The 15820-nt window shown below is 47.6% G+C and overlaps 1 protein-coding gene across 1 annotated transcript in view; it reads left to right on the top strand.

Annotated features, from left to right (window-relative positions):
* LOC135824801 (uncharacterized) overlaps window positions 1-15820 on the top strand; it is a 46491-nt gene that overhangs the window by 18668 nt on the left and 12003 nt on the right. The window contains exons 11-15 of the mRNA XM_065337516.1: window positions 2767-2857; window positions 3085-3175; window positions 3730-3774; window positions 5167-5257; window positions 14631-14713. Coding sequence (XP_065193588.1) covers window positions 2767-2857; window positions 3085-3175; window positions 3730-3774; window positions 5167-5257; window positions 14631-14713 — 401 coding nt within the window. The remainder of the gene's footprint in view (window positions 1-2766; window positions 2858-3084; window positions 3176-3729; window positions 3775-5166; window positions 5258-14630; window positions 14714-15820) is intronic.

Here is a 15820-nt window from a genome sequence, read left to right as displayed (position 1 = left end):
CTGTCCTGCAGTACCTTACGGACCAAGTGTCGGCAGGGAAGTCCTACCGGACCATTGGAGTGTACCGCTCTGCACTGTCCAGTACCCTGCAGCCGATGGACGGCCACGCGATCGGCCAACACCCGCTCGTCTCCCGGTTGATGCGTGGCATTTATCAACAACGTCCACCTGCGCCTCGCTATTCGGCTACCTGGGACCCGGCAATCCCGCTAGGCACTCTCCAATCTTGGCCTCCGGTGAAGGATCTGTCCCTGGAGCAGCACACCCTAAAGTTGTGCTTTCTACTGGCTATAACAGGTGCTTTCAGGGCATCTGAGCTCCGGCATCTGTCAGCCGACTCCATTGGTTTGTCGCCGGAAGGTGTCTCACTGCAATTGTTGGCATTAACTAAGACACAGCGCTCTGGCAGCTTGAAGAGAGTCTTCGTAGCCAGATATCAGGTGGAAGCAGTTTGCCCTGTAGTCCACTTGGCAGCATACCTGGAACGCACAAAGGCTTTGAGACCCTCAGGTACTCAGCAGCTCTTCATCTCGGCCCGCAAGCCACACCGTGCGGTATCAGCTGCTACAATTTCTCGTTGGCTTGTGTCCGTGTTGTCCACCGCTGGCGTTGACACGTCGGTGTTCAAAGGACATTCAACCCGAGCCGCTGCATCGTCGACGGCTGCAGGCGCTGGCCTGTCAGCTGATGAGGTCATGCGCGCCGTTGGCTGGAAACAAGAGTCTACGTTCCGGCGCTTCTATCTCAGAGACCCCAGGCCTGCTGCGTCAGTCCGCATTCAGCAGGAGTTCGCAACTGGAGTATTGGCTGCTGCTGTGCCAGCATCTACACTGCCCTGAAACAATGCTGACAGTGTGCTTATTCGTGTACGTCATGATGGTATGACTGTGTGCAAAACATACCTTCTGGACTAATCCGCTAGTTTACCTGCGTAGTGTACGCATTACAAGTAATTTCGGGACGGCCAGTGTTAGCGTCCCGCCATACTAGGATATGAATATTTTCCAGATTTTGGTTTTCATGTGGCCACACATTTAGTTGGTGTTAGGCCTTGTGTTATATTCCAGCCTGGGTGTGCTGGTTTGCTGCGTCAAAATTATATCACTGACGCTCGTAGTCGCCATTTGTGCATAAATAACTGTTGCCACGGAGGCCGGTTGACGTGCGCTGTGAAGTATACACTGTTATATCGAAGCTCGAAGCTCCGATATGCAATTGCCCATTTCACAAGCAATGATGCATTGTGATGTGAAGTGGGGATTGTATGAGGAGCGGAGAGCGGAGATATAACAGTCCCACCCGGGTACCCTCCCTAATAAGATCTATAATGCGCTGAAAAAAGGGTGAAGAAGAAGCTAGAGTTCCCGCGTTTGAGCTGATGGATCACGTGTGGAGCAGTTTTCCTTACGAAAATTTGTTTGTCAAATTTTAGTAAAACTGCGTTTTGAAAATGCTATCTCGAGCAAAGGAAAACCCGATTTCGGGTTGGTATACACTGTTATATCTCCGCTCTCCGCTCCTCATACAATCCCCACTTCACATCACAATGCATCATTGCTTGTGAAATGGGCAATTCTTACAGCCATGCAGTTGCTACAAGCATGCTAGCATTCACACATTCTTACAGCCATGCAGTTGCTACAAACATGCTAGCCTTCACACATTCTTACAGCCATGCAGTTGCTACACGCATGCTAGCATTCACACATTCCTACAGCCATGCAGTTGCTACAAGCATGCTAGCATTCACACATTCCTACAGCCATGCAGTTGCTACAAGCATGCTAGCCTTCACACATTCTTACAGCCATGCAGTTGCTACAAACATGCTAGCATTCACACATTCCTACAGCCATGCAGTTGCTACAAGCATGCTAGCCTTCACACATTCTTACAGCCATGCAGTTGCTACAAGCATGCTAGCCTTCACACATTCCTACAGCCATGCAGTTGCTACAAGCATGCTAGCCTTCACACATTCCTACAGCCATGCAGTTGCTACAAGCATGCTAGCCTTCACACATTCTTACAGCCATGCAGTTGCTACAAGCATGCTAGCCTTCACACATTCTTACAGCCATGCAGTTGCTACAAGCATGCTAGCCTTCACACATTCTTACAGCCATGCAGTTGCTACAAGCATGCTAGCCTTCACACATTCTTACAGCCATGCAGTTGCTACAAGCATGCTAGCCTTCACACATTCTTACAGCCATGCAGTTGCTACAAGCATGCTAGCCTTCACACATTCTTACAGCCATGCAGTTGCTACAAGCATGCTAGCCTTCACACATTCTTACAGCCATGCAGTTGCTACAAGCATGCTAGCATTCACACATTCCTACAGCCATGCAGTTGCTACAAGCATGCTAGCCTTCACACATTCCTACAGCCATGCAGTTGCTACTGCTCTTACTACTGTACATGTACTGCGTCTGGTAGCACAGGACGCCATTGGGTGCCATTCATATTGTGCAGTGTGTCGTGAGTAATCTTGTCCAGATGTACAGAGGAGCATATGTAAACGAATAGAGAAGACGTCTTCAGGAGCAGCTGGTCTTGTTCTTGTTTGTCATGCACTTTGGATGTAGTCATTGACTCATTGTGCCATGGCTCTCCAAAGCAGCACCGGTACAGTAATGGCTACAGCATACACATATTACACAGCAACCGAAACATACATTATGCTTGCTGTGTATGCTGTAGCCATTACTGTACCCGTATGTTATACGTAGGTGTTGTGTGTGCTGTTGCCGTTACTGTCAGGTGTTCTCGACTTCTACTTCTTCCTGGGCCCCACTCCTGAAGAAGTGGCCGTTCAATATCAGCAGGTCATCGGCCGTCCTCATATGCCACCGTAAGTTGTCGTACATGTACCCATGCTTGAGGAAGGAAGGAGGGGAGGGATGCAGAGAAGAGGAGAAGGGAGGGGGGGGGGGGGGGGGACTGGAGGAAGAAGAGACGTTTTGGCCGCTGCACCCAAGATCTGCATGAACGTAGCGTTCAGTCACATTATTGTGCTTGATGGTTGTTGTGTGTTGTGTGTTGTGGTGTTTGATGGCTGTTGTGTGTTGTGTGTTGCAGCTACTGGGCACTGGGCTTCCACCAGTGCCGCTACGGATACGAGAATGTGGAGGCTCTGGAAACTGTTGTGTCCAACTATGCATCCCACCAGGTAACTTCTGCAGTGCATGTATAGCTCTCCTTTATACCATACTGCATTTGTAATTACTGACTTTCACTGTAGCCTTGACTTCAGCAATCTCAGTGGCCACTGTACTGGCTGACAATCAAATACAGGGGACTGGTAACATATTTTTCAATTGGCAACTGTGCTGTTGTCATTGGTGCACTGTAAATCAGTGCAAGGACGCAATGGATCTGTTCATAATGCTGTGGGTGATAAGTGCACTGTGAAACGAAAGTGTTAGAACGGATCGTGTGAGCATGTACCTTTGTGCGTGCGTGTGTGTGTGGATGTGTGTGTGTGTGTGTGTGTGTGTGTGTGTGTGTGTGTATGTGTGTGTATGTACATGTGTATGTGCATGCGCGTGCGTGTGTGGATGTGTGTGTGTGTGTGTGTGTGTGTGTGTGTGTGTGTGTGTGTGTGTGTGTGTGTGTGTGTGTGTACATGTGTATGTGCATGCGCGCGCGCGTGTGTGCGTGTATGTCCGTGCCCCGTGTATGTACACATGTATTCATTGCTCTTGTTGCTAATGCTATTGATAGATTCCTCTGGATACGATGTGGACTGACATTGACTACATGGATTCGGTAAGCTAACTCACTAGTACATTATGCTACTTATCAAATCAGTCAGGAGCAGCCACCGTCAAATTCAGTACATAAGTCTCGCCCTGGGTGGTGGCTTATTGAAGGACAAGAGACCTCCTAACACTGCTCGGGGGGGGGGGGGGGGGGCAGGATTGAGATTGGGGTGAAAAGCACATGTAAAAGGATGCAAGGAAAGACTTCAAAGAAGGAGGAATTAGTAAACTGCTGGATAAGCAGCAGAAATTGACGGAATAGAAACCGAAATACTTTCCAGCACAGTCAAATCACAGCTCAAACCTCGTTGGAAGTGAAACAACTTTTACAGAAGAAATGCTGTTTTCTCGCTTATAAGTTGTTCTCTGGCATGCATAGACCCCAGAAATGATATCCGCATTTGTAAGGATGAAACGATCATTGAAAATTGGTCATCGACTACCTATAATTATCTTGTTCAATCATCGAGTTGTCCGTTATAACGACTGTCTTCAGGTGTTCGATTTCATTTGAGTAGTGAAGAAAAGGACCAAGGATGAAGGTGCGCACTCCAACAGCCTTCCAACTTGGAAGGTTCTAAGTTATATTTATGATAACATAGGAGGGGAAAGTTGGAAGGCTGTTGAAGGCTGTTGGAGTGCGCACCCAAGACATGCTAGAGCTGATAGCCAGTTAGTTGTAGAACGTCAGTACCGTCGGTCAGTGTTGTGCAATGTTATCCACATCAGCTGATTATCAAGTAACCGGTGGTGTTAGTGGACATTTTAGCATAACTTGTAGTTCCTTGGTCCTTTTCTTACTATTAATTTCTCCCCTATGAATACCATTTCTGGGTCTATGCATGCCAGAGGACAACTAACTTGGAGCAGAAATCAAAACAACAAGCTTCTCTCTGTTTGTCTGGCAAAAGGATTGAACACACTCACAGAATACGATTCTGCAAAGAGCAGGTCTGCATGATCGCTTAGCTATTAGGTTCACCTGGCATTGCTTTAGTGCAGATTAACTGCGATGAACTTCCACAGAATTAGTCTGCCAATGAAAATGTGACAATGTGACCACGTGCATTTAGTGACGGTTTCGCACTTTTCATGCATGAACAGTTCTGTTAAAAGGTGCGCCGTGGATCCAGCAACCGTCTGCATTTATTAATACGTGATTAGTCTAACTCCGTTCGCTGTTTCACATTCAAACTCCATTGTTTTGTGCACCCATCGCATGGGCGTGAAAAGTTGAACGAATTCTTATGTTTCATCCTGATTTTACGGTCATGCAGTTGCGTTCCTGCTTCTGCTGTGCGACGTAAATGATCACTGGTCACGCCGACTAGGGCACATGTACTTGAAGTATGTCATGGTGGTGGTGGTGTTGTTGTTTTCTTCTTGCACTGTACTGTAGTACAAGGACTTTACCCTGTCCCCGACTAACTTCCCCAAGACGGAGATGAACACATTTGTCAGCAAGCTCCACAGCAATGACCAGCACTATGGTGAGATGTGCTTCACAAACTGGAGAAGAAACCTGTTTGGGCCTGTACATGTGTGTGTGTTGCTGATTTATCAGTGTGGCTATGACCCCAGTGAAAACCTGCTATTTACTAGTACTACTATTAGTAGCTGGGAACAGTAGCATGTAGTTGTCGTTTGATAGTTGACACAGCTAGAATGGTGTGCGCAGTTTTGAGTTTTGAAGGTTTTTTAGGTGCGACAAACACTGCGGGAAGTATGGTAGTTGCACACCATACTACAGTTGTGCTCGGTATAATCCAACCCAGAGTACAAAACTGACGCCCTGGACCAGTTTTGATTACATCACTGTCCTTGTACATGTGTACGTCCAGCTAGCTGATCTGTATTTGTACCAATTCCAGGGCGTCAAGGGTCGTGCAAGGAGAGGCTGTCCCCGGGGAAAATCACGGAATAATCTCAAAATTTGCGGTGCAATTTGCAGATAAATATGGCATAAGTTGCGGTGTAATTTGCGGATAAATATTATTATTATTATTATTCAAAGGATCAGTCGGGGAAGTGAACTGCCTGAAAAGAGAAAAAAACGCCAGACCCACCAGGACTCGAACCTGGGACCCTGCTTGTCATGAGCAATGCTCTAACCACTGAGCTATGGGACCAGGCTGAACCCAGAAGGCACTGACAAGTTTTTCACTCCAAAGGCAGCCCACAACACGTGCCACACATACTGATGGCACTTGGGTCTTTTTCCCTCCCCCAGGGGACCAACCACGGTCAGTTTCTGGAAACTACCAGAGGTGAAAGAAAGTGATTAAATTTGGAAAGGATTGGGAGAACTTCAAATTCAAAGGAAAAAAAAAACAAGTGCAAATCAGAACAACAACAATAAAAGAAGAGATTGGGCTGCAAATCAAGTATTAGTTGTATTATTAGGTTTACGGGAGATGGTCCGAGAGATCACGAACAAAGGCAGAAATGTTTTCACATGATTTCAGTTTTTGGGGAAGCGAGTCCCAGAGACAATAGAGAGGTTCAGTGACTCGTTTTTCATGAACGAAACGAGTGCTGACACCCGGTCCGGGTTAGAGTCTCGTTGACATCTCGTTCAGAAGATTCGTTTTTACGAATCCGGCCTGTCTGATTCGTATGCAGCTCCGAGATCGATCTGCCCCAGAAAGTGTGAAAACTTTTTGACTTTTTTGAAATTTTTTCATCTTTGTTGATTATCGATTCTTTCGTTTTCACTTTCGTTGTGTTTGGTAAGAATTTTTCCTTTCCTTTTTCCGCAATGTCAAGTGAAGTGCAGGCTCCCCCAACGTCCCCCTCCACCCCCGTGTCTCCCTCTGGAGCAACTCCTGTAGAATGCAGAAGAATTCGGAAGTTTGCAGTCTTAGATGACATCAAGTTGCTGAACTTGATCTTGTCCTCCGGACATGAAAACGTCTTTGCCTTACCGCAAGGGAATAGGGCTTGGCAGGACATCGGCAACGCCCTGTCACGGTCGGAGCCGAAGCTGGGCGGCATCACCAGCCGGGCAGTGAAGAACCGAGCTGAAAAAGTCGTGCGCGAAGAAATTTTGCAGAAAGATCTTTCAAATTTTCTCTCCGCCATATTTACCATGGCAATCATGATGCGACTCGCTGTCTTCTCGTGCACGAGTCACTGAACCTATTTTGGGCACTGCACGAGCCGAATACAAAACGAAATCGATCTCGTTTCGTTTACGAGTTGACAACGAATCACTGAACCTCTCTAATAGCTAATGAAAACAGGCGAGCGACTCATTGAGTTATTTCTTGAAATAGGGAATCTTAGTGAATTACGACTTGACGAAGAGGAGTTAAACCAGTTTTAAGCGCATTTTGAATATGCATTGGGGCCTTCAGCAGTTTAATCTGATGGATAAATCTACAGCAGAGTCTGTTAATCATGGTTTGTAAAGGACAGGTTTTGTATTGGGAATACAGAATTGTTGATGGGGTGTCAAGTGGGTAGCGAAATATCGCTCTCAAAATCCTGCGATGCATTAGTTCAAGCCGCGTAAGCATTCCTGCTCCAGCACTGCACCAAACAATGCTACAGTATAAAATTATGGGTAAGATATAGGAGGCGTAGAAAGCCCGACGATATACTAGTGGTAAATGGCTCATGTGACTGTATAGAACACCAACAGCCGAACTTGTCCGGCGCTCGAGATACTCCAGATGGTGGGACCAATTCATGCCTGAGTCAAAGATGACTCCAAGGTGTTTGTGGTGGCTAACAATTGGGATGGGTGTCCTGTCGTCAGGGAAGTGGAATGCACAATATGACAGTCTTTCCAGCATTAGGTCGAAGTTTCCAGAGACGCATCCATTCAACCACTGAGCGAATTTCCGACTGCAAAGAATTACACACCATGGGCAGAGAAAGTTCAGATGCCTCAAGAGTAGTATCATCGGCGTACAGGGAGGTATTTGGAACGCGAGTTAAGTCATTTACATAGAGCAAGAAGAGAAGAGGACCAAGTATTGAGCCCTGTGGCACACCGGAACATACTTCGAGCGGTTGGGACACCCTGACCTGTTGGACCCGGCAGGATAGGTAGCTTTCGAGCCACCGCAGAACATTGCCACCGATGTTGAAGGTGGCGACTTTGGCCAACAAACCACGGTGCCACACTGTATCAAAGGCCTTTCATAGGTCGAAGAAACAAACTAGGCTGAAGTTGTGCTGATGTCTGCATTCCAACAGGTTCTGAGTAAGGCGTGCAAGTTGCCACGCGGTAGAATCTCCTTTGCGGAATCCAGACTGGGCTGGAGATAGTAGAGGGTTTACATGGGCATACAACTGGTCGTACATGACGCGCTCACACAGCTTCGATATTGCAGAAAGGAGGGAAATAGGATGGTAATTTGTTGGATCGGATTTGCTGCCCTTATTTTTGTAAATGGGGACAACAACGGAGCGTTTCCAGACAGATGGAAAAACATCAGATGAGAAGGACAGATTAAAAATTAAACTCAATGGATCGCAGATTGACGGACCAAGGATCTTTAGTAGTTCGTTTGTAATACCATCCAGGCCAGCTGCCTTGTGCAGCTTGAGGCGTTTTATGTACTTAGCAACGCTGGTAGGAGTTGTTCTAATGTCTGTGAAGAAGGAGGTGCTATCAGTGTCAGCAATGGGCGGGATAGTCCACTCTGGATTGTTGGAGGTGCCAAATGCTACGAACTGCTTGTTGAAAACATTTGCAATGTCAGAAGGTGATGTAAACGTTTCATCCTGAACAGTTAGTTGCGTTGTGAACTGTCGCTGGCTGGGTGGTGAATGTACTGATCGGATAAATGTATGTAGCGTTGGCCGTGATGTTGGCGCTGTGGCCTGTGAGTACAGTGTAAGGGAGTTAGCGTAAGCACGGTGCTCTGAGCGGGAGAGATTGCGGGTGTTGTTCCGTTCTGTCTTGTATCTGGCCTGATTTGCGGGTGTTGGGAATTGTTTGTACAGACTGACTGCATCACGCTTGCGTTTGATCTGAGCTCGCAGGGCTGGTGTCAGCCAGGGAGGTTGGGAAAGTTGTGGGCGATTGGATGGCTGTCGGATGCGGCGCATAGGAACGTACGACGATATTGTGCTCATCAGTATATGGTTGAGTAAGTCCACTGAATGGGATGGGTTACCAAGAGGAATCTGGAGCTCGCTGAACCAATCGATAGTCGATAAGCACTGACCAACGAGGGACCACTCTTCGCAGGCTCGGAGGGATGTATCGAAGGAAGCTAGGGTTGAACTGACTTGGTTCGTCAGGGATGGCAACACTTTGTGTGTCTCGCTGACCTTGTAATTGGAGTCTGGCGAGGACAATGTCGTGGTCGGAGGTACCCAGCGGTGCGGCGGTTGAGAGGTTAGAAAGAAGTAGTGGGTTGTTGGTTATATTATAACTTATTCCCGTAGCTATGCAGAAGACGTTACTTCAGTAACGTCTGGCGCTAGCCAGGGTCCACACAGGTTTAATTCCCGTAGCTATGCAGAAGACGTTACTTCAGTAACGTCTGGCGCTAGCCAGGGTCCACACAGCTTTAATTTGGTGTTTGTTTGTTTGTTTGTTTGTTTGTGTCACGCCTGGCGCTATCCCGTATCTGTACCGTACTGTACCGTACCAGCAAAGACAGCTGGCTACTATATGTTTGTTTGTTTGTGCCATCGACATGCCTGGCGCTATCCCCTACCTGTCCCGTACCATCAAGAGTACGGTACCATCAAGAGAATGAGTATATATGCGAAGTGTATCGGGGGAATGCATTCAGTGCAGTAACATTTTGTGTGGATTTGTGTGCGAGGCCGAGAACCCACTAGCAGGCTGGCTGGTCCGCCTGTCGACCAGCCCGGGGATCGCATGTAGGCTGATAGCATAATAATTATAACGTATCAGATTGAGTAATTATAACGTATATACAGTCATGTAGATCTATAGCAGGGAGTCATATTATGTAAACGACTCCCAGCTGTATGGGGAGATTTTCTGAAAAAAAATACGAAGTAGGGAGACGAGTGAATGCAATCAGAAAATCTCCCCATACAGCAGGGAGTCATATTATGTAAACGACTCCCTGCTGTATGGGGAGATTTTCTGAAAAAAATACGAAGTAGGGAGACGAGTAAATGCAATCAGAATGGATGTTAGTTGCCGTCAGTATAATAATAAGAAGAAGAAGAACGCCCGTGATCGGCAGAGTCAGCGCCGGTCCCAAGAAACGTCAGGACAGACATCCCGTCGACTCCAGAACGCCCGTGATCGGCAGAGTCAGCGCCGGTCCCATAGCTATGCAGAAGGCGTTACTTGTACTTCAGTATCTCATTGAAACGTTTTTGCAATACAATGATGTAGCTAATCAAAGGAAAAAGCATTTCCATCAGTTCTAACAACATGCACGATGAGCTAGGCAACAAAGCATAGCGCAGGGCCCTGAGCTTCCAAGCTCTCTCGTTTGGTGTTTGTTTGTTTGTTTGTTTGTTTGTTTGTGTCACGGCTGGAGCTATCCCGTATCTGTCCCGTATCTGTCCCGTATCTGTGACTACAAAGGCTCTACAGGATTGTACATAACAGCTGTCCACAATATTTGCAGGCTCCTGTATCTGTCCCGTACCGTACCAATATTCGTCGTATTATGTATACAACTCCCTGATGTAGAGGGAGATTTGGAAAGAAATAGGGAGACGAGGAGGAAATTAAATTAGAATAGACGCCGAATAGGTGATAGGATGCGTCAGCATAAACATACTTTGGAAGAGAGATCCCGTCGTCTCCAAAATAAGCGTGAACGAGCGATTCAGCGCCGGTCACAGGAAACGTCGGAAGAGAGATCCCGTCGACTCCAGAACGCCCGTGATCGGCAGAGTCCGCCGGTCCCAGGCAACGTCAGGACAGACATCCCGTTGAGTCCAGAACGCCCGTGATCGGCAGAGTCGAAGCCGGTCCCAGTAAACGTCAGGACAGACATCCCGTCGAGGCGCAGAAAAACTAAATCTGCAGTCTCTTTTGCCGTCGGACAGGATAGGTATTTTAGGAGACTGTAAAGTTATGTAATGTCCAAATTTCCACGTGAGCAGCAGGTCACTCGCGTTGATTTTTCGACGTGCGAGCCAAATAACGCGAGCTGAACTTTCGCGTCGCAGACATCCCGTCGACGCGCAGAAAAACTAAATCTGCAGCCTCTTTTGCCGTCGGACAGGATACGTATTTTAGGAGACTGTAAAGTTATGTAATGTGCTCCACAGGCAACCATGCATTCGACGTCGTCATTGGCTCAACAGGTCAATGTACATGTATTACTACAAAAAGGCCAGAAAATCCGATTACTGTATTAAAATCAACTCAATTCTCTGATTTCGCCACTTGGTACATGGTACCAACCGGCCAAAGTAAATCGCAGGCCAAAGTTTGTCATATAGGCAAATGATGCATGATTGAGCAATGGATGCATGTGAGAGCAAAAATACCGATCGATTTCAAATTTGACGTGAAATTGCGCGTCACGTCGGAAATAACGTGCATCTTAACCTCTCTAATAGAGAGGTTTCTATTTCTCATCGGCCAAAATTTGTTGATTTACAGTATAAGGAGATAAAAGAAAAGAAGGAGCAAACCAAAAGTAGATGATTATTAGAGAAATAACAATCCGCAATAAATTCTGGAAATACTTTTGCCTAACTCATAATATTCGAACCGATTGAAACGTTTTTGTAATACAGTGATGCGGCCAATCAACGGAAAAAGACATTTCCATCAGTTCTTAGAACATGTACGATGAGCTAGGCAAAAAAGCATAAAAGCATAGCGTAGGGCCCTGAGCTTTCAAGCTCTCTCGTAACCAGGTCTAATGCACTGGAATAACCACTGTGTTGGGAGTAATGTGTGGGAAAGGTAACGAGCTGTGATAGGGAGAGCATTTGAGGCAAACAAAGCAGTTGATGACCAACCGCATCTGTGGTCGATCCATACCATTCCGAGCAATGAGCGTTGGAGTCCCCAGAGACGAGAAGCATGGAGTCGGGCATAGATAAGCATTGCAAGATGGATTGAAATTGAGTAAAGAAATTATCAATTTGGCGGTGTGTCAATGATGGCGGCCGATACACCGATCCTAAATAGAGTTTGGCGAGCTGAGAGTTGGAAGGTAGGGTAAGTTCAACCCACATTGCCTCCAGATCGGGAAGGTGTAGGTCAGTCCGCTGACGGACTGTAGTAGATATTCCAGTTTGGACTAAAATAGCAACCCCACCGTAGCCCCGTAAATCATTCCTGTTGTGCCGGTTTTCCTGTGTTGGCCGGTCCCTGCGGTAACAGTCATAGCCAGGAACTGTGGGAGGCTGGCTTGCGGATAGCCATGTTTCTGTGAGACAGACAACTAGGGGGTTGTATGTCATAAGAAAATCTGCGAGATCGGCCAGTTTGTTATTCATGGAGCGGGCATTTATTGTGGCCACAGAGTAGTCGAATAGATCAGCATTTGCGTGTGAAGTTGTGTGCGTGGTTGTGGGTGCAGGACGGAAAGGTGGAGCCAATGGGTTGAGTGTTAAACTCATTGTTTCTCGTTTGTTGAGTAGCGACGCTGGTCTACACTGCCTGAAGTGCGATCATCATCGGATTTGAATTTCCAGGGTCGGGCAGAGACGTTTGACGGCCAGAAGTCGGGTTTGCTGACTGTATCCATGTCCTTTGCGTCTATCAGCACATGTGCAAAAGCGGTGCCAAAGTATTTGGATTCTGAAATGTTGCATGATACGACCTCAACGTCCCGATCCCTGCACCAATGTACGATTTCATCTGCGTGGCAGCCAGGGTTAATTCCTCCCACATATAGAGCTGCATATTTGACGGGCTGGACGCCACAGAGCTGCGACTTCCCTGGTGCAGGGGGCGGGGTTTTTGTAGCTGGAGGTGATAGTGCGCCTAAGCCCGGGTTCCGTACTCTTTGGATCTTCCCCTAGCTCTGCAGGAGTGCTGGCGCGAGGTGAAAGTGGGCCCTGTCTGTCGCGTTCCTGTTGAGGACGGGCGCGACGGTCGCGCCTGGTTTCATGTTGTTGCCAGTCTGAATCAAGTTGGGGGCTTGGCCACGCAGGCATGGTCTGCTGCTGATCCGGTGCACCCATGACCTTTCTGGTTGAATGATTATGTGCGTAAGGGTCCATAGTGCTGTACGGTGCAACATGTGCATTTGGCGAGCGTGTGTCTGCTGTGTGCGTACATTGTGGTTGGGTGCAGGTTGATGGGCGGGCAGTAGCTGCATACGATTGCTTTCTGGATTTCTGCAATTCACCTAATTCGCTTTTGATACAGATTACTTGGCCTTCAATGAATTAAATGATGATACTTCCGTGGTCAGGTGAAGAATTTGCTCGGTAAGACTGGCAAAGACATCGACTTGGCACTTAGTGGCGGAAGTCCAGGAGGATCCGATGCCGGCATTCCGAAGCGCGCAGACCAGTTCTGGCCTTGCAAATCCATCACAGCCATTGATACTGTGTTTTCGGCCAAGCTCTTGTCGCTGGTCATAACCAAGTAGGGCAAGATCCATACCAGCATTTAGAGCCATTGCCAGGGTTGAAAGACCCCGCGGCCAGGTGCGGATTTGGGACTACTTTCACAAAAGGATGCAGAGCTCTCAAAACTGCATCCGCATCCTACAACTTTTCCTAATTTGTTTATGGCATACGTTTCGGTGAATATCTCGTTCAAAATGATGGCCAGGCTCTTGTCAGCAATGTCCTGTGCAAGCTTCTTGCGCTGCAACTCATACAATCGTGGCATGTACACACGGCGAAGTTGGTCACCGCCAGGTTTGGCTCCACCGTTGCAGACGTGCTTCAGGGGGAACTCTTTGACCGCTGGGTGGTCAGTTTTAGACACTGGCACGTTGATCACAGCTAATAGCGATATCCAGTCAAAGATAGCCACACTTTTTTTCCTCCATGACGACAGTTGAGGCCGGCAGAGTTGTTTGTCCTTTGGTGTTTGGCAGGTGGATCATCATGACCATCGCCGTCATGTTCATCATGCTTCCTTTTTGCTTTCCGATTTTTGTGCTTTTCCGAGCTTGAGTGCGCCGTGATCGATGACTTCCTCGTGTAGTCGACAGTCTGGTTGCACAGCTTGCGGAAAAGTTTAGCACCGTCCTCGTAAATATCTCCACCAAATTCATGAGCGCGATCTTTAGCAGTTTTATTTACACCTTTCTTCGACCGGTCAACATTTCGTAGTCACAAACTTGTCCATTTTTCGCAAATATCAAGCGGGAAGAAGTGGAGGCCGGAGTCAGAAGAGTGAAATGAAAAGTGCTGTTGAGCGCGATCTGGACACCTTGCACTGCGTGTAACTGTCAAGCGTAGGAGAGCCATCACAGTGACTGGGGAGCCCTACATGTGCCATGTGTATGCTATAGAGAGCGCCCTGCACATACGCGGGAGTACCAGTATGTGACGTGAATGGCTCACAACCCAACAGAGGGGGACGCGGCCACAATCGCGATTTTCCCCAGGGACAGGAGAGAGTGAAACTGTAGAACATGTATCTACAGGTCTATGAGTACAGTCATGCCTCTACATGTGTAACCTTGTGTGTGTGTGTGTGTGTGTGTGTGTGTGTGTGTGTGTGTGTGTGTGTGTGTGTGTGTGTGTGTGTGTGTGTGTGTGTGTGTGTGTGTGTGTGTGTGTGTGTGTGTGTGTGTGTGTGTGTGTGTGTGTGTGTGTGTGTGTGTGTGTGTGTGTGTGTGTGTGTGTGTGTGTGTGTGTGTGTGTGTGTGTGTGTGTGTGTGTGTGTGTGTGTGTGTGTGTGTGTGTGTGTGTGTGTGTGTGTGTGTGTGTGTGTGTGTGTGTGTGTGTGTGTGTGTGTGTGTGTGTGTGTGTTCCTTGCAGTGGTAATCATTGATCCTGGTATTGCCAATCAAGATGGCTACCCAGCTTGGGATGATGGTAAAAAGCAGGACATCTTTATCAAGGTAATACTACTACATGACATAGAACCTTTACTTCCTTAATCCTGGTTCATATTTGACGGGACGGGACGTAAGAAGTTACGGGAGTCAATGTTGTGCTCATGAGTGTGAAGATCGGGAACCAGGAGTCAATGTTGTGCTCATGAGTGTGAAGATCGGGAACCAGGAGTCAATGTTGTGCTCATGAGTGTGAAGATCGGGAACCAGGAGTCAATGTTGTGCTCATGAGTGTGAAGATCGGGAACCAGGAGTCAATGTTGTGCTCATGAGTGTGAAGATCGGGAACCAGGAGTCAATGTTGTGCTCATGAGTGTGAAGATCGGGAACCAGGAGTCAATGTTGTGCTCATGAGTGTGAAGATCGGGAACCAGGAGTCAATGTTGTGCTCATGAGTGTGAAGATCGGGAACCAGGAGTCAATGTTGTGCTCATGAGTGTGAAGATCGGGAACCAGGAGTCAATGTTGTGCTCATGAGTGTGAAGATCGGGAACCAGGAGTCAATGTTGTGCTCATGAGTGTGAAGATCGGGAACCAGGAGTCAATGTTGTGCTCATGAGTGTGAAGATCGGGAACCAGGAGTCAATGTTGTGCTCATGAGTGTGAAGATCGGGAACCAGGAGTCAATGTTGTGCTCATGAGTGTGAAGATCGGGAACCAGGACGCCACCATACTGTATTGTACATGACGGAAAAGTTGAATTCGTTCAAGTTCTTATACTGCATGCAGGGACACAAGCGTACAAACCAGCTGCGTTGCAAGTGTGAATAGGCGACAACGTCGTGCAGTGATACACACCGCGGACACTTGGCTAATTCGCGCACCTTGAGCATTGTGCTTCCTATGATAACTTTCCGAATAGCTCGCAAGACATCTTAGTATTGGTGTAGCCATGGCTGGATAGCCCAGGACTGGGTTAGACAAACTGATCTCTTTCTTTTTGTGGACTGTACTGGCTGTACTGGGTGGACTGGTATCTGTAGACGTGCCTCGTCAATAGTCGGCTGCATTATCCTCTCTCTGGCTCTTTTCTGTTTTAGAACAGTTTAATTACTAGAGCCAAGTAGTTAGTGTTAATGTCCAGTGGCCAGTTGTGAGTGCTGTATGTCAGGT

This window comes from Sycon ciliatum, chromosome 1 (assembly GCF_964019385.1).
Source record: "Sycon ciliatum chromosome 1, ocSycCili1.1, whole genome shotgun sequence".
Classification (NCBI taxonomy): domain Eukaryota; kingdom Metazoa; phylum Porifera; class Calcarea; order Leucosolenida; family Sycettidae; genus Sycon; species Sycon ciliatum.
The sequence above is the reverse complement of the archived record's forward strand: the minus strand, read 5'-3'. Positions and strand labels throughout refer to the sequence as shown.